Below are 19,576 nucleotides of genomic sequence, written 5' to 3' on the forward strand. Positions count from 1 at the left end.
CTATAGTTTGGGATGGAAATTTCAGGGTTTTTGGTGGCCTTCCTAAGCCAGGATTCAGACACAGCTAGGACATCCGGGTTGGCAGAGTGTGTTAAAGCAGTGAATAAAACAAACTTAGGGAGGAGGCTTCTAATGTTAACATGCATGAAACCAAGGCTTTTGCGGTTACAGAAGTCAACAAATGAGAGGGCCTGGGGAATGGGAGTGGAGCTAGGCACTGCAGGGCCTGGATTAACCTCTACATCACCAGAGGAGCAGAGGAGGAGTAGGATAAGGGTACGGCTAAGGGCTCTAAGAACTGGTCGTCTAGTATGTTTGGGACAGAGACTAAAAGGAGCCGGTTTCTGGGCGCGGTAGAGTAGATTCCATGCATAATGTACAGACAAAGGTATGGTAGGATGTGAATACGGTTGAGGTAAACCTAGGTATTGAGTGATGATGAGAGAGGCATTGTCGCTAGAGACATCAATTCAACCAGGTGATGTCACTGCATGTGTGGGAGGTGGAACTAAAGGATTATTGAGCAGGGCTGGAAGCTCTACAATGAAATAAGGCAATAATCACGAACCAAAACAGCAATGGACAAGGCATATTGACATTAGGGAGAGGCATGTGTAGCCGAGTGATCATAGGGTCCAATGAGTAGCTGGACGGGCTGGAGACATGGCGATTCAGACAGCTAGCGGGCCGGGGATAGCAGGCTAGCAGAAGGGCCTTAGAGGGACGTCGCGACGGAAGAAGTCTGTTGTTGTAGCCCCCTTGTGCGGTTATGTTGGCAGACCAGTTGTGATGGATCAGCAGGGGTCCGTGTAGTAAAATTGGTCCAGGCCAATTGGCAAAATAGGTAATGTAGCCCAAGGAGTGGCTGATGGGCCTCTTCAGCTAGCTGGGAGATGGGCCTAGCATAGGCTAGCTCCAGGCTAATTGGTGCTTGCTTCGAGACAGGGACGTTAGCCAGGAGAAGCCAATCGGATAGCAGCTAGCTAGCTGCAATCATCCAGGTGAAGAGGTTCAGAGCTTGCGGTAGGAATCTGGAGATATGGAGAAAAAGGAGTCCGATAAGCTCTGGGCCGCTGACCCCAAGATCAGTCAGTTTCCACCACCTGAAAGACGAGTGTTTCTGAAAGACGAGTGTGTGTGTGTGTGTGTGTGTGTGTGTGTGTGTGTGTGTGTGTGTGTGTGTGTGTGTGTGTGTGTGTGTGTGTGTGTGTGTGTGTGTGTGTGTGTGTGTGTGTGTGTGTGTGTGTGTATGTGTGTGTGAAAGAGAGAGAGAGATAGAGAAAGAGCACTGTGTGTTTTCATGCACTTACATGTATGTCTGATACTCTCTCACACCCACTGTAGTGTGAAGAGCAAGTTGAGTGACTCCCCCCACCGCTGGAGCACAGCAGCACAGTCTCGTGATGGAAAACCAAGCCAGCACTGAGAGGAACTCAGTGAGCGTATGAATGTAACTTAATCTACCGTGTTACTGAAAGCAGAAGTCCACTGGAGTGTGGGGAAATGGGGGGGGGGGTGGAATATACACACACATTTCCTAGACGCAATGCTCATTTTTTAGTTGAGTCAGCGACATTTAAGATTTTACTGCCCTATACCTTATAATCGCATCGAGATATAAATCCTTCCATGTATGGGAAGTTGCTTTGTCATTGTTTTTTCCAAGTCAGCTGAGAGAAAATATATAGCCAAGCATATACTGTATCTAACTCCTGATTAAGTACATTTTAATGGTACTGACTCTGAAGTATTGCTCTTAAACGTCTCACTGAGAGAGAAGGGGCTTCTTGTGACTGACTTCTGTTTGCCAGAATGGCTCTTGTTTGTGCGTTTGTCCTTGCTATTGTGTGTTTGTGTGTGTGAGGGAGGCCCTGAACTCCCAGGCTTGGAACAACGATATTACCCTGCTGGCTCTGGTGCTTGTGGGGAGAGAGACCAGAGTGCTGTGGTTAGTTGGTGGCTAAGGGAAACCCCACATCCATCCATGGTGGAGAGCAGCTAGTGGAGTGAAGAATGCACTGGCCATGCCAAGACGGAAAATTAAAGAGAGCTGTCTCTGGGACGGCCAGTGAGAGGGAAAAACACAGTGTAACCATCAGCAGAGCACAGCGACTAGGCTGGAACCGAAAAACACACTCTGCCATTAAATCAAAATCAAATCAAATTGTATTTGTCACATGCTTCGTAAACAACGGGTATAGACTAACAGTGAAATGCTTACTTACGGGTCCTTCCCAACATTGCAGAGAGAAAGAAAATAGAGAAATAATAGAAAAGTAAAACGCATAATAATAAATAGATAATTAGTAACAATAACTTGACTATATACGTACATGGGGTACCAGTGCTGAGTTGATGTGCAGGGGTACGAGGTAATTGAGGTAGAATAAAGTGACAGATCGTAAACAGTAGCAGCAGCATATTTGATGAGTCAAAAGAGTTAGCGTGAAAAGGGTCAACGCAGATAATCCGGGTAGTTATTTGGTTAACTATTTAAACTGTTTAGCAGTCTTATTGCTTGGGGGTAGAAGCTGTTCAGAGTCCTCTTGGTTCCAGACTGGCCGCTTGCCATGCGGTAGCTGAGAGAACAATCTATGACTTGGGTGGCTGGAGTCTTTCACAATTTTTAGGGCCTTCCTCTGACACCGCCTGGTACGGAGGTCCTGGATGGCAAGGAGCTCAGCCCCAGTGATGAACTGGGCCAAATGCACTACCCTCTGTAGCGCCTTGCGTCGGATGCCAAGCAGTTGCCATACCAAGTGGCGATGCAGACAGTCAAGATGCTCTCAATGGTGCAGCTGTAGAACTTTTTGAGGATTTGAATGCCCATGCCAAATATTTTTAGACTCCTAAAGGAAGTTAACAGTTTTAACTGGGGCTCATTAGCCCATGGCTCTGACCGTATGCCCTTAGTTAGATTGATACCATCCTAATGATTTGATAGCAGCAGACACTGAACACCTTTTCTCTGAGGCGATAGGCACTCCGTTGAAATGTCCTAGGCTAATGCCCAAATCGATGGGTACTAGATTGCCAAGAACAGTTAGCTAACCATCGGCAGCACTGGATTGGTGTGTGAATCTTACCATCTGGAGGTGTTTCTGCATGAATAAGTGCTCATTATGTGTACACTCTAAACAATACTGGGTTCTCAGGATGACCCAACTGCTTGGTTGCAGGCATTGGTCACTTAGTTGGGGTGTTTTCTTTAACAAGAGTAGGTTTGGGTTGTTTATGCTGGGTTATTGGTGCTGGGTTATTGAGATATGACCCAGCGAGTCAGATCAGGAGATTGGAGGCGTAGTTTAGTAGGGTCGTGGCTTTCATATAGTTATTTTTAGCCACCCGTGAGAGTAAATGTCATTGCTGTTTATCTATACACATGTTAAGGTTAAACATTTACATTTTTGTTGCTTACAGTTCCCTAAAAGCCAATGGAAATCCCATTGTTGGGATAGATATCAGCTTATTATAATATATAATAAATATTTTTTATATTCTAGAAGAATGTATAAAATTCACCCAAAAAGTTAAGGAACATTTCAACTGTAAAGTTAACATGACTCTCACTGGTGGCCAATAAGATCTATCTGAAATCCACGCCTCCAATAAGCCACTCCTCCTGAAAATAACCTGAGGATTACATTAAAAAAGACCCAGCTGCTAGATCAACCCAGCAGCATGAAAATAGAACTACACAATTGATGATTAAATGAACCCATGTTTGGGTAATCCCAACAACCCAACATGTTGGGTTATTCACGCAACCCAACTGACTGGGTCAAAATAACCCAGCGTGTGACCGGTCCAATATTTACCCAGAACTGGGTTACCAAAGAATCCAAATTGGGTTGTTTTTAACCCAGCATTGTTTGTGTTAGAGCAGCAAGAGCAACTAAATAAGCTTTTATCTCCAATCAATGAGCTGAATACTCACTTCAGACTTCAGACTGTTATTATGAGCTAGGTTGGAGGAAGTATATTATACAATTTTCTGAGTTATACTGAAATAACTGGTATTATCACTTTTCCCTACAGCCACAAATAGTTTAATTCGTTTCAAGTGGGAAAGCATTTGTACTCTAGTGTAAAAAACTACAGATTCTTCTCTTCAGCAGTCAGGTGGAGAGACATTGCAAATTATTTTGTTTTTGTTTCTACTTCTTGTTGCTGTTTCTACTTGTTGTTGTTGTTTCCTGTGGTCTGTAATAATTCTGTGGTGTATGCTAATATTGGTTCAAATGTGTGCCTGACTCTGTGACTGTCTTCTGTGAGAGAAATCCCTGTTTGAATCATAAACTGCTAAATAATACACTCAACTACATCAATGAATGACAACAAAAGGAGTCAAATGTTAATGTGTGGTGGGCTGTATTCGAAATGTAATAAAGTAACAATGCCGTCCACACACAACAGAGCATTGTTCTGTGTTTTTTGTCTCTTGTAATGCTTGTAATGAAAACAGACAAGGATTGTGCGAGGAACACAACGCACAGTAGGTTTACTCAAAGCGTCCTCTGTTTGTTTGTCCATACAGCACAAGTCATGGAAGAAGATCAAGAACATTGTCCACTGGTCTCCATTCGTCATGTCTTTCAAGAAGAAGTACCCTTGGATCCAGCTGGCTGGTCATGCAGGTAGGCCTCGACAACGCTGCCTCTGGAATGTGGGGATTCTGGGATAAGGCTATGGAAGGAATGTGTGTTCTGTGTTCCGCTCTCATTCTCCTGGCTGGATTTGATACGATGCAGTGGCCAATGGCCAGTGTGTTTGAAATTCAAATCTAGTCTCAGGCTAAGTGTTGGGATATACTTGCAAATCATATATTCAAAGGCTCAGTACTAGGGCATAACTAAAAGTTTCATCCTATTTGTATATACTGTAGCTAGGCTATCTGAAATGGAATGGTCCATTCAGAATCAGATACAACCTTTTCTTTAGCAACAGGACAAAACAAAGTAAAGCAGGCCTACTGTTAACACTGAACATCCTCTAATGTTTTTATTGAATGTTTTGGTTCCTCTCAGGCAGTTTCAAAGCAGGGGCTAACGGGCGTATCCTGAAGAAGCACTGTGAATGTGAGCAGCGCTGCTTGGATTCGCTGATGAAAGACGTGCTGCGTCCCTACGTACCGGCCTACCACGGAGATGTGGAGAAGGACGGGGAGAAGTACAACCAGATGGATGATCTGCTCTCTGAGTTTGACCTGCCCTGCGTCATGGACTGCAAGATGGGTGTCAGGTGAGTGTGGGTTGACGGACCTTTATTGGCAGGTGCATCTCTTTGTTGAAGTTACACATAGGCACATATCTCAGTTTACCCTCTGGATATCCTAATCTAAACTTTTTGGGGGTGAATGAAAATAGACCTTAGATCAGTGTTGGACATCATTATAGCTCTCAGATCTCTTTTTTTCCATTTTGACAGGTTAGGGTAAGGTCCAATATTCAATCAGGCAGACATCCATTAGGTGTAAGGTCTAAGAGTGATCATCACACTCCCCTAGAGAGGAGATATGTACTGTAGCCAGCTGGCCCTTCACAGACACACCATGACTTAAATCAGCCTGTATTGGGAAACAAGTATTGGGAAACAACTTCCATTCCTTTGGGTTCATTATTGGGCTGCCGAACTCCACATACTGTACGTGTTATCGTTGTCAAAATCTCCCTTGTTAAGTTTACATCAGATGTATATCAGATATGGGTATACCGAGACACTTTGCAAAGTTATTACTGACCAGTGAAATATTGAAGACTCTTCTGAGGCTCTTTGAACTGGGTGCTAACAGGTCAGGCTTGTTTTGCTACAGTATCCTGTACTCTACCGCTGTGACGAATAGCTTTGTTGCCGGGTGGCCTTCATCACTCTCCCAGCTATATCCCACTCCTCTCATCTCCTTTCCTCTCTAGCACAACTTTGGTTGTGTGAGCCTTCTCTGGAATGGCCGGAATGTTAGGAAATGATAAACCAGCCCCTCCAAACACAACAATTTGGTGCAGTGCTAACAGACTAAAGTCTGGCCTGTTCTTGAGGTAGGTGGCTAGTGAGAAGGAGATTTGAATCTAGGAAAGGTTAAGACAATCCCTTATTCAGGGATGAACTGAAGAGAAGGGAACCCCTCCTCCTGTCTTCACTGCAATAATAATTCTACAGTATAATTATTATGTGAAAGAAAACTGTTTCTCTTCTTCATTCACATGTTGTCCCCTGGGGCATGATCACTCAACGGCTTTGTCAAACAACATCTGAATGATCAATATTGTATTGCACAATGTGTGCACAGTGATTGTATTCTAAGAAGTAGAGTCAAATTATCCTTTATATTGGCTCATAAAAGGAAAATAATTTGGTTGCTGGACTGGTTACAACATAAAATCTCATTCAACAAAGTCAGTACCAAACAGATGTGGCTTCTCTGTCCACCAAAGGACGTACCTGGAGGAGGAGCTGACCAAGGCCCGTAAGAATTCCAGTCTGAGGAAGGACATGTACCAGAAGATGGTGGAGGTGGAACCCCTGGCGCCCACCCCCGAGGAGCAGGAGCAGCAGGCGGTCACCAAGCCTCGCTACATGCAGTGGAGGGAGACCATCAGCTCCACCGCTACCCTGGGCTTCCGCATCGAGGGCATCAAGGTAAGCGACGGGACAGATTATGTACTGGGGTATATACGGTAGAGCAGGGGTCGGCAACAGGAGTGTTTTTTGGGGGGGGATCAAAAATGACTATAAAATCACCAGGAATTCAGCAAGAAAATCGGTTTAATTAAGGAAATCTGTTCCTAGCTTTTGCCATGAATTTTCTAAAAAGAGACGTATATGAGCGTGTCTCAATGTAATCAAAGTTTCAAATAAAATAAAAAACATTTGGGCTTAGTTGTAGTAAATTTAGCAGAGTACAAATTATGATAATTATGTTCCGTCCCCCCGACCATCCGCTCTGACAAAAATGGTCCCTTGGCTGAATCTAGTTGCCTATCCCTGCAGTGGAGTGATGCATTGTGCTATAAAGTCATACTCTGTAAAACCAATTTAACAGTCCATTATTGGTGGAGTGATGCGTTATGATATAAAGTCATACTCTGTAAAACTAATTTAACAGTCCATTATTGGTGGAGTGATGCATTATGATATAAAGGCATACTCTGTAAAACTAATTTAACAGTCCATTATTGGTGGAGTGATGTATTGTGATATAAAGTCATACTCTGTAAAACTAATTTAACAGTCCATTATTGGAGGAAGTAAACACTATAGGAAAGGTGACCAAACACTCCATCTGTCAGTCTGTACAGTCAGTAGTTACAAGTTGATTTTATAATAATTAAAACAGTAATAATGTGAAATTGAGAGTATAATTCCACTTAGAAGGGCTGACCTTGATGGTCCTGCTTGGTTTGTGTACAGACGTACCCTGCAGTCGCCCCTTAATAGCATTCTTCATACTGAGGGTTGCCAGGGCCAACAGGAAGGAATACCCTCTATTTGGTGTCCGTGTGTATAGAGTGTTGCGTGTTTTTTTCACACATAGGGCCTGCTTGTGACACCTCTACTGACAGTAACTTCAGTTGCTGACATGTCCCATTTGCTCCTACACACCATCAGTCTCCTTCAAGCTGAAACTAATAGATTCAATGCAGCAGCAGCACACACAGACAGACAGACAGACAGACTGACAGACAGCCTGATCATGTGATTCTGCCTTAGTAAACCTAAGCACACTAATAATCCTATTCGGAGAAAGCTGGGTGCAACAACAAAAAGAGCACATCTGCAACATATTCTTCATAGGCAATTATTTTACATGGGTCTAATTCCTCCTAAAGCCAAGAGGGAGACATCCTGGCTATGTTTGGGCCATAACACCACCAGAAGCTGTCTCCTCTAATGAGGCCCTGATATTTGACTCTGGAGGGCTTTAGACAGATGTGCAGGATCAATAGTTCAGACTGGACTGGCAGCGTAGGGAGCAGTGGCAGCAACAGGGCTGTCCGGAGTTTCCACTCCTCTGTCTCTCTTTCCCGACTCCAGCCATGTCCATAGATGGCCACGGCCCGCAGAGCTTTGATGGCTCTCTCTGTTGTCATGACACCAGGGGTTGCCCTCGGAGACTGTCTGTGGAATCAAAAGGTTCTGTGAGTTTTTAGAGAGCACACAGCTGCTGTTGTGTCTGTTGGGCCCCAGCTCAATGCCCATATTATTGTCTGCCTGCATTTCTACGGAGACAGTAGATCACGGTAGAGCACGGTGCTGTGGTAGAGTTAGAATATGAGCACATTAAGTGTGTGGAGACACGTCCTCTTGTCTTAGATGATGCAAAACGTTGGGCCATTTTCCTGTTTTAGTCACCTCTTTCAGCAGAGTTTTGCTGCTTAATAGTATAGTATAGCACTGAGTAGTAGGAATAATGCTTCCCATCCGAAACTGTTTGGATGAGTTTGTGCATACAGTATATTATGACGACATTTTGTGATGTTTTAGACTTCGGGAGGTTTTTTTCGGCTGTCCGGGCAGACAATTATTTTTCTGGCGGCAAGCCGAAGTCAGTAGCCGGTGTCGGTAGCCGAAGTCGGTAGCCGAAGTCTTTAGCCTCCCCTTGAATAACAGAGGCCATTTGTATCAAGCTAGCAGTGTGTGTCACATGTATACGGGGGGACCTCAGACATCATGTAATTGTTGGAGGCCCCATCCTGCTCGACTCTAAAAATATCTGCCTTTCTTTCCCTTCGTCTGTGCAGAAGGAAGACGGGACGGTAAACAGAGACTTTAAGAAGACCAGGAGCAGGGAGCAAGTGACAGAGGCATTCAACGACTTTGTCAAAGGAAACCAGAACATCCTGGTGAGTGTGTGTGCATATGTCTCTGTGATTCTTTCAGGGTGTGTTTGTGTGTGAGCCGGAGCCCCTTAATGCTCCGGCAGACCTCTCCCTGCCCCATGGTTAAATGGCCCCTGGAGGGAACTCCCAAGGACTTCCACCTCTCTAATGGCCCAGGAAGTGAGGTCATAGCCGGGACGGCTGTGTGTGATTTAGGTCTCCCGGGGTCCTGGAAAGAGAGCAGGGAAATTAAACACTCAAACAAGATGTCCTCCATTCCACATTGGTTTGTCATGTGTTTATCTAGTACCACTAGGCCCTAGCCAAACACATTGTATCTGTCACTGTGTGGTGGGCCTTGGCCCTACTGTTGTGTACTTAACTGTCACTCATATGTGGTCTTCATCTCTCTCTCTACTAAGCTGAGCTGTTGTCCGATAGGGTTTTGCACTATGGAGTTATCATAATTCATAGAATGGTCTGTTTATGGGTAATGTTCTGTAATGAATACAGGGCCTGTATCCACAAAGCGTCTCAGAAAAGGTCCTAGGAATCCAGTAGCGGTGTGTCGGTAAAATCACTGTGGAAGCCAAGCCAGGAAAAAATTACTATTACATATTGCTATTGACCTACAACATAGTCAATCAAGTTAATGTTTCCAACAGTTTACTAAACATCTACTGATTTAGAACCACAGAGAGCTACAACAAGTGAGCACTGCATCCGCTATTCCAGCACCATTTCAACTTTTAAACATAATCAAATCAACTCGGCTATGGGGGCTGATTCCAATTTAGGAAATTACGCCTTTCTTACGCACGGCTTCCCTACCCAGTTCTCAGTAGTTGGTATTCAGACTTACCTTAGGCAGGTTCGTAATGTGCTTTGCCGGTGTGGTTCCCTTGCACTCGCTGAATAAATGTAATTCAACTGCTGAAAACCCTCCCACTTGCTGGCCAACATATTTTCTTGTGGAGTTTTCATTCAATAGGGATGTCAGTACATTTATCTGAAGCCATCTCTTTAAATATGGTTTACCTTTAATTGGACTTTTGTCCACAGACTAGAATACATTGAGAGAACAAGGTCATAAAATTGGGATCAAAGAAAGAATGCCATCTATGCATCTTTGTCTCCGTTTCAGCACCAACTGGTAAATAAAAAAAAATACTGTGGTCTTGTAGATTATTTAGGCACATTTTAGGGTTAGGGAAATGGTTTGGAGAGCCTTTAAGCACAACACATATTGATGAGTAAAAAATACAGTGGTTTGATTCATCTTGTTGTCATAATCAAGTTCAATCCATGAAATAATGGAAGGTGTAACACATGGAATGGAACGGATTGAAGATAAATGGACACTACTGTACAAATTGAAGGAAACTTACATTGAAGTGACAGTTATAAATGTATGTGGGTATTACTTATAGTGGCTAATATATTTTTTTTTTTACCCAATTTTGTGTTATCCAATTGTTAGTAGTTACTATCTTGTCTCATCGCTACAACTCCTGTACGGGCTCAGGAGAGACAAAGGTCGAGAGCCATCCGAAACACAATCCAACCAAGCCGCACTGCTTCTTAACACAGCGCGCATCCAACCCGGAAGCCAGCCGCACCAATATGTCAGAGGAAACACTGTGCACTTAGTGACCTGGTCAGCTTGCACTGCACCTGGCCCGCCACAGGAGTCTCTAGTGTGCGATGAGACAAGGATATCCCTACCGGCCAGACTCTCCCTAACCCAGACGATGCTAGGCCAATTGTGCGTCGTCCCATGGACCTCCCGGCCACGGCTGGCAGCGACAGAGCCTGGGCTCGAACCCAGAGTCTCTGGTGGCACAGCTAGCACTGCGATGGACAACTGCGCCACCCGGGAGGCCCAGCGGCTTATTTTTAACATGATACAAATTGTAAAAAAGAAGAGAGGAAAGCCTGGGCATAGGCTATAATTAAAACATTCTAAAGCGCATACATCAGCCCGGCAGGTTCAGCCCTAAAGAAGCCTATGGCTTGGGTGTCCAAATGTCATCCACGCAAATTATGAGGGCACACAATACAAATTCAGAACAATGGCACGACTATTTATAGCCTATTTCACTGTGGAAAAGAGGCCGCAATACATGTCATGATGATATGATTTTCGGGTTGATTCCATATGGCTGGTTTCACATTCGTCTCCAGGAATTATAAGGTCAGCAGGTAGCCTAGCGGTTAAGAGTGTTGGACCTGGAACTGAAAAGTTGCTGGTTTGAATCCCCGTGCAGTCTGTGTGAAAAATATGCTGATGTTCCCCTGGGGGAAGTACAGTAGTTAACCCTAATTGCTCTTGTAAGTCGCTCTGGATAAGAGCGTTTGCTGAAATGTACATAAATCGAAATATAGGGAACAATTGCTATTTGTATTTACAATCCCCTTATCCAAACGGATTACTCATTTACCTAGCTCTTGGAGAATGCTGTTATTTCTATCGGGAAAAAAGAAAGTACACTGAACATAAATATAAACGCAACATGCAACAATTTCAAAGATTTTACTGAGTTACAGTTCACATAGGGAAATCAGTCAATTGAAATAAATTCATGAGGCCCTAATCTATGGATTTGACATGACTGGGAATACAGATATGTATCTGTTGGTCACAGATACCTTCAAAAAAGGTTAAGGGCGTGGATCAGAAAACCAGTCAGTATCTGGTGTGACCACCATGTGCCTTATGCAGCACAACACATCTCCTTCACATAGGGTTGATCAGGCTGTTGATTGTTGCCTGTAGAATGTTGTCCCACTCCTCTTCAATGGCTGTGTGAAGTTGCTGGATATTGGCGGGATCTGGAACACGCTGTCGTACACGTCGATCCAGAGCATCCCAAACATGCTCACTGGGTGACATGTCTGCTGAGTATGCAGGTTACAGAAGAACTGGGACATTTTCAGCTTTGAGGAATTGTGTACAGATCCTTGTGACATGGGGCCGTGCATTATCATGCTGAAAAATGAGGTGATGGTGGAGGATGAATAGCACGACAATGGGCCTCAGGATCTCGTCATGGTCTCGCTGTGCATTCAAATTGCCATCGAAGAAATGAAATCATGTTCGTTCTCCGTAGCCTGCCCATACCGTAACCCGACTGCCACCATGGGGCACACTGCCATACATGCTGTCTGCCATCTGCCCGGTACAGTTGAACTAGGATTCATCTGTGTCCACCATGGGGCACTCTGTTCAACATGGGGAACTCTGCCATACATGCTGTCTGCCATCTGCCCGGTATAGTTGGACTGGGATTCATCTGTGTTCACCATGGGGCACTCTGCCATACATGCTGTCTGCCATCTGCCTGGTACTATTGAACTGGGATTCATCTGTGAAGAGCACTCTTCTCCAGCATGCCAGTGGTCATTGAAGGTGAGCATTTGCCCACTGAAGTTGGTTACGACGCCGAACTGCAGTCATGTCAAGACCCTGGTGAGGACGACGAGCGCGCAGATGAGCTTCCCTGAGACGTTTCTGACAGTTTATACAGAAATTCCTTGGTTGTGCAAACCCACAATTTCATCAGCCATCTGGGTGGCTGGTCTCAGACGATCCCACAGGTGAAGAAGCCAGATGTGGAGGTCCTGGGGTGGCGTGGTTACGCGTGGTCAGCGGTTGTGAGGCCGGTTGGACATACTGCCAAATTCTCTAAAACGGCGTTGGTAGAGAAATGCACATTACATTCTCTGGCAACAGTTCTGGTGGATATTCCTGCAGTCAGCATTCCAATTGCATACTCCCCTCAAACATGAGGCATATGTGGCATCTTTGTGTGACAAAATTGCACATTTTAATGTCCCCAGCACAAAGTGCACCTGTGTAATGATCATGCTGTTTAATCAGCTTCATGATATGCCACAACTGTTAGGTGGATGGATTATCTTGGCAAAGGATAAATGCTCACTAACAGGGATGTAAACTAATTTGTGCACAAAATTTGAGAGAAATAAGCTTTTTGTGTGTATAGAACATTTCTGGGATCTTTTATTTCAGCTCATGAAACATGGGACCAACACTACATGTTGTGTTTATATTTTTGTTCAGTGTATATCTGGTATCCAGTATAATAATAGTTTAGTTTATGTTTTTTTCTGTGTCCTTAAAATTGGATAAATACTGAAAACTTTTCAGCTCAGATTTTCCCACGTCACCCTGGGTAGTTTTAATAATAAAAATGCTTTCATCTGTCTGTTTTCAGAACTGTTATCTGCACCGACTGAAGGACATTAGGGACACTCTGGAAATATCAACCTTCTTCAAGACCCACGAGGTAAACAAATCTATTTTTTGAGTTGTAACATTTACCGAAATAGAAGCATTTGAGATCCGCCCATGTACCACTCAACTGATACAGGAGGCTACAAATCTGTGCAGTGGAAACCCATGAACAATGGCATCCACACAAACACCAACCAATCACAGGACATTGTTAATCTAAACAGGAAGCGTTGTCAGGCTTCTGAAGGTACTGTGGCGTTTCAGAGGAAAGGTTGAGACACAGGCCCTAGAACAAACCTCTCTGGAATAACTTATGTCCTGCTGCTTAGGTGGAGTCAAATACAGGGTGTGTACATTAAGTACAGGGTGTGTCTGTTAATCCCTCATTTATGCCTACTGTATTTGACTTTATCGTGACATTTTACGTAAACTCAGGAATAGCTGACTAATACGATTATTTGGAATCCCGTTTACATCGACCATCTGTCCAGACATACTGTAGTGAGACACAACCTGTAACATACAATAGTATTTTCCCCGTCACCTAACGACAGAAAGCATAGAGCTATTTGATCAAATATGTATCTGATTTTCTAAGTCGGAAGATAAAGTGTAACAGTAAATGAACTATGTGCATACAGTAGTCAAATACAGCTGAATCATGACTGACCTTTACAGTAATAAGAGGGGTGCTTGAAGAATGTTGATTTAATGGGCAGTTATTTACTTGGTGTAGATAACATACTTAACATGATTATATGTGGCGATTATAGACCATACTTAACAGGATATGCTTCATTAGGTATCTCCGACTTTATTCTTACATTTATTTTTGGGCTCCCGAGTGGCGCAGCAGTCTGAGGCACTGCATCTCAGTGCAAGGGGCATCACTACAGTCACTGGTTCAAATCCAGGCTGTATCACATCTGGCTGTGATTGGAAGTCCCATAGGGTGGTGCACAATTGGTCCAGGTTTGGCCAGGGTAGGCTGTCATTGTAAATAAGAATTTGTTATTAACTTATTTGCCTATTTAAATAAAGGTAAAAAAAAGAAAGAATTAAGCGCTTTGAGATTTGATGAAAAGAGGTATACACTGCCTTGCGAAAGTATTCACCCCCCTTGGCATTTTTACATTATTGTTGCCTTACAACCTGGAATTCAAATAGATTTTTGAGGGGTTTGTCTTGTTTCAACGCAACATGCCTACCACTTTGAAGATGCTTAATGTTTTTTATTGTGAAACAAACAAGAAATAAGACAAAGAAACTGAAAATTTGAGCGTGCATAACTATTCACCCCCCAAAGTCAATACTTTGTAGAGCCACCTTTTGCAGCAATTACAGCTGCAAGTCTCTTGGGATATGCTCTAGCTCATTCAAGTTGGATGGGTTCCTGCTGGTGTACAGCAATCTTTAAGTCATACCACAGATTCTCAATTGGATTGAGGACTGGGCTTTGACTAGGCCATTCCAAGACATTTAAATGTTTCCCCTTAAACCACTCGAGTGTTGCTTTAGCAGTGTGCTTAGGGTCATTGTCCTGCTGGAAGGTGAACCTCGGTCCCAGTCTCAAATCTCTGGACAACTGAAACAGGTTTCCCTCAAGAATTTCCCTGTATTTAGCACCATCTATCATCCCTTCAATTCTGACCAGTTTCCCAGTACCTGCCGATGAAAAACATCCCCACAGCATGATGCTGCCACCACCATGCTTCCCTGTGGGGATGTTGTTCTCGGGGTAATGAGAGGTATTGGGTTTGTGCCAGACATAGCGTTTTCCTTCATGGCCAAAAAGCTACATTTTAGTCTCATCTGACCAGAGTACCTTCTTTTGGGAGTCTCCCACATAACTTTTGGCAAACACCAAACATGTTTGCTTATTTTTTAATTTAACAATGGCTTTTTTTCTGGCCCCTCTTCCATTAAAGCCCAGTTCTGTGGAGTGTACAGCTTAAAGTGGTCCTATGGACAGATACTCCAATCTCCGCTGTGGAGCTTTGCAGGTCCTTCAGGGTTATCTTTGGTCTCTTTGTTGCCTCTCGGATTAATGCCCTCCTTGCCTGGTCCGTGAGTTTTGGTGGGCGGCCCTCTCTTGGCAGGTTTGTTGTGGTGCCATATTCTTTCCATTTTTAATAATGGATTTAATGGTGCTCCGTGGGATGTTCAAAGTTTCAGATCTTTTTTTATAACCCAACCCTGATCTGTACTTCTCCACAACTTTGTCCGTGACCTGTTTGGAGAACTCCTTGGTCTTCATGGTGCCACTTGCTTAGTGGTGTTGCAGACTCTTGGGCCTTTCAGAACAAGTGTATATATACTGAGATCACGTGACAGATCATGTGACACTTAGATTGCACACAAGTGGACTTTATTTACTTAATTATGTGACTTCTGAAGGTAATCGATTGCACCAGATCTTATTTAGGGGCTTCATAGCAAAGGGGGTGAATACATATGCATGCAAAATAGGAAAAACGACAAGGAGGGTAAATACTTTTGCAAGGCGCTGTATAAACATAATAAGTTACTATTATTATTAAAATGGCTACCATACACACATTCCAACTCTATTTGAAACTTTCTGTCCTAGCCTATTGTAAACATATTTTTTTGTTTTGGTCTCAGTGTTTTGAGGACTAAGATGGATCCCTCTCTCCTTCCCCAGGTGATTGGCAGCTCACTGCTGTTCGTCCATGACAAGCGTGAGCAGGCCAAGGTGTGGATGATAGACTTTGGGAAGACTACCCCTCTGCCTAAAGGACAGGTCCTGAGTCACAGGGCCACCTGGGAGGAGGGCAACCGCGAGGATGGCTACCTCTATGGCCTGGACCACCTCATAGACATTCTCACCCACATGGTGGTGACCCCAAAGCCAGACTCACTCTAAAAAGGGACTGTCCCCCCCCTCAACTCAATCCTAACCCCGACAGGACCACCACCTCGCACTACAATGACGCCTCTGATGTCCCCAAAAAGCTACCCCTCCCTCCCTTATTCCCCTTCTCCCCTGGCCACAGATATCAAACTGTAACCACACAAGTGTTTTGTGTAAACTTGTAGATTCTGTACATACTGCTGTACAGTGTGTTTCTGTTCTGATGAGACAATGGGTTAGGTTAGGTTTCTTCTCTGCAGCTAGTCCGTGACAACCCTTCTTGAGATTTTAGTTTGTTTTGTTTTATAACCGTTTAAGAATATATTTTAGTGTTAGCTAACAGTGTGTATCACTGCAGTTACAACTTATATGGTGCATGGCCTTGTGGTGAAAGCCAAACATTTGAAATAGTTGGATTCAGAATTGTGGCACTTCCTGTGTTTATAAACTTATATACAATTTAAGATTTACAGAAAATGTCCAGGGTCAGGTAGACTGGCGGGTAGGAGCGTTGGGCAGTTGCTGGATCGAATCCCCGAGCTTGCCATGTAAAAATCTGTTGTTCTGAGCAAGGCAGTTAACCCAGTGTTCCCCGGGCGCCGTGGATGTCGATTAAGGCTCTCTGATTCAGAGGGGTTGGGTTAAATGCAGAAGACACATTTCAGTAGAATGCATTCAGTTTGTACCTCATTATGTAATAGTGTACTTCAGACTGCTGTTCCTATATTCATTCCAGTTTCTTTGGAGGGAAAGTAGAGAAGGTGGCATAAGTTAATGCACTCCGATATGTAATTATGACCTATTTTATTAAGGCTAATGTTGACATTCCTGTAATCCAAACCATTGAGGAGTGACTGTCAGTTCAGAGGTCAATGTACATGAAGCAGATGGAGTGGGCGACTGACAGGAAACGGCTCTTAACCAAGTGAGAATGAGTTTGCATTCTAAATATGCCTAGTGCCTCAGCCTTTCAGCAGACATAAAAAGACCAGGGCCCGGTTTCTCAAAAGCATCTTAAAGGGATACTTCGGGATCTTGGCAGTGAGGCCCTTTATCTACTTTGACTCAGATCAACCAGGATGAAGGAAGTTAGAGGTAGTTTTGTGAGCCAATGCTAACTAGCGTTAGTGCAATGACTCAGAGGTCGATGGATATCTGCTAGCATGCTAGTACCCTATGGTTCTAAGATGAACTTAGTCTTAAGATGCTTTTGGGAAACCGGGCCCAGGTTTTATTATCTTATTTTAATGGTTCCATTAGTCAGAGATGACATCACCTGTGACTCCGTCATTAATGTATATCGTCTACCACTGTACAACCATAATAATCACTGCTCTTAGAATGAGCCCACCCCATCCTGTTTTCCTAGGATCCTGTTATTGGGCACAAGACAGATGGTGATTGCTGTTTGCATGGCAATTTGACATTCATATATACCATTCCTGCCTGATGCCCAAACATCCTGAGGTGGCAAACAAAATGAATGGGGTGTTGTCTGTCTACTGTCTATTTATTAAGTCTACAGACAGAGAGATAGGCGTTTAACAGATCAACATTGTCATCATTGTCTGTTTGGATTCAATTAGCATTGAGTCATGTTTTTGAGTCATGTCGGATCACACGCGCATGACATTGACCATAGAAAGAGTAACTTGCATGGTATGGGAGTTTTTTATGGGCGTTAAAACCCTTTTTTAATAGTTTACTTTAGGGTTTAATAGTCATTCACCTTTAATAGCCATATCACATACAATAGTCCTAGTTATGAGAGTGAGGTGAGGTTGGCCTTGTTTTGAAATGACTGTTCTCTCACCTATATCTAAGGAACTGAGAGGGGTGTGGTGTGTTAGGACTGCAAACATCATGTCCTTAAGAAACTGCTCACTTCTCCATGGCCTTTAATGGGTGGAGCTTGAGGCGGTTGATTCCAGCAGGACAAACTGGACCAATAGTTTTGACCAATACCCAAGGCGTAAAACTTTACTTGTCCTGTCTTTGAGTGCCGTTGAACTACTTTACCTTTGCATCAGGGTTGTCAACCTGAAACGTTTCGGGAAAAATACAGTTTGGTATGTTAAAGTATGACTTGATATTATTGGCCTGCACTGTTGGAGCTCGGAGCTTAAGATGTTCACTGTACCCTGCATTTACATCTGCAACCCTGTGCATGTGACTAATACACTTTCTGAATCTAAATCTAATGTGACGTACAGGATTGTGGTACGTTTGCATGAGTGATACTATCGGCCCATTGCACTGGACCAGAAAGGACAGAAATAAAGAGTAGAGTGCCCTCTGCTGTTACTGAACTGTATTACATTGAGCAGTATAAAACAAATGACATGGGTGCATTTTCCAGAAACACATTGTGACTTTGATTTTAATATGTTGCCTTTATTCTCTTACTTCAATAGCTTCTTTCAAATCCCTCCTCTGTCGTTGTGCTTGTCGTTTTTGTGAAGTCTCTTAGAATGATATACTCATGACCATATTTATTTCTTTGTGACATTTGCACAAGAACACTAATGCATGTGTTTTCATTTTTGTTGAAAGTCAGTCAAGATATAATCATTTAGTAAGTCACTGTAATATACAATGGTCACTGCTTCTTACAATGTGTAAATAATACTGTATGTTTTAGAGATTAACAAGAAGTCTGTGTTCTGTGCACTCTACCAGGTGTTCTTTTGTGCCTTGTGACACCTATGATATGTAGACCTGGTTTTGGGCTACGCTGGCCAAAGAGTGGTTGACATGGAGATTGCCATAGCAATCTCATCTGTCATCCCTGGTCCAGGTTGACATGATTGAGTCCTTCCTCTCCCAGCCTTGTGCTGTGACACTGTGGGGACATTGTGCCTGAGATCCTCTTCAGGGTTGGGGTTCATTCCAATTTCATTTGGAATTCTTTAATTCGCTCATGTGGAGAGTTAATTCAGCTATCTTCAAGTTATGTAATTGCAATTGAATTGAAATAATATTGTTTGGACCGTTTGAATTTAAATTGAATTGGCATTGGAATTCAATATTGGTACATTCCCTAGTAAATTGAATTAATGCACTTAATATCAAACATTGACCGCAGGATTTGTTTGAAATCATTTCAACTTATATTTCTATATTTCCAGTACAGCTAGGCTGTCTGAATAGTGGCATGATCTGAAAGCCTGAGGAAATTGAATTTGAATTGGAATGTGGGAATTTTGGGGGATAATATTAAATTAGCTCCGAATTCAAAGACTGACCTGGAATTCTTATTGAATGAAATGGAATTTACAGGGAGTTGTGGAACCAATCCCACCCCTGGTCTTCAGGTCATTGTGGTGTCACCCCATGGATCTGCTTATGTAAACCATGCCATCATGTCAATACTGCAAGCAAAAATATGCTTGACTGTACCATTTTTACTGTAGTAAATTTGAACAATGGCTTAAACGCTACCATGTGTGTGTGCCTTTTATTTGAATGTACAACGTGCTCTCTGCTACGGTAACGACACAGGTAAGTGTAGCTATTCCACATGGGCTTCATGTCAAGCACATTTCACACAGTCTGCTCTTAATCTTTTCATCATGTCATATGAGACAAATCTCTCTCCCTGTCTCCCTCGTGTATAGTCATTTGACCAAC

At 43.3% G+C, this 19,576-nt stretch overlaps 1 protein-coding gene across 2 annotated transcripts in view; it reads left to right on the forward strand.

Moving 5' to 3' along the window:
* Window positions 1-19,386, forward strand: part of LOC135505948 (inositol-trisphosphate 3-kinase B-like) — a 55,592-nt gene extending 36,206 nt beyond the window's left edge. For both annotated transcript variants that reach the window (XM_064925226.1, XM_064925227.1), the window contains exons 3-8: window positions 4,538-4,637; window positions 5,028-5,241; window positions 6,432-6,636; window positions 8,739-8,840; window positions 13,052-13,123; window positions 15,737-19,386. In XM_064925226.1, the coding sequence (XP_064781298.1) occupies window positions 4,538-4,637; window positions 5,028-5,241; window positions 6,432-6,636; window positions 8,739-8,840; window positions 13,052-13,123; window positions 15,737-15,958 (915 nt within the window). In that variant the 3' untranslated portion in view covers window positions 15,959-19,386. The remainder of the gene's footprint in view (window positions 1-4,537; window positions 4,638-5,027; window positions 5,242-6,431; window positions 6,637-8,738; window positions 8,841-13,051; window positions 13,124-15,736) is intronic.
* The last annotated feature ends 190 nt before the right edge of the window (window positions 19,387-19,576 follow it).

This window comes from Oncorhynchus masou, chromosome 19 (genome assembly GCF_036934945.1).
Source record: "Oncorhynchus masou masou isolate Uvic2021 chromosome 19, UVic_Omas_1.1, whole genome shotgun sequence".
Classification (NCBI taxonomy): Eukaryota; Metazoa; Chordata; class Actinopteri; order Salmoniformes; family Salmonidae; genus Oncorhynchus; species Oncorhynchus masou.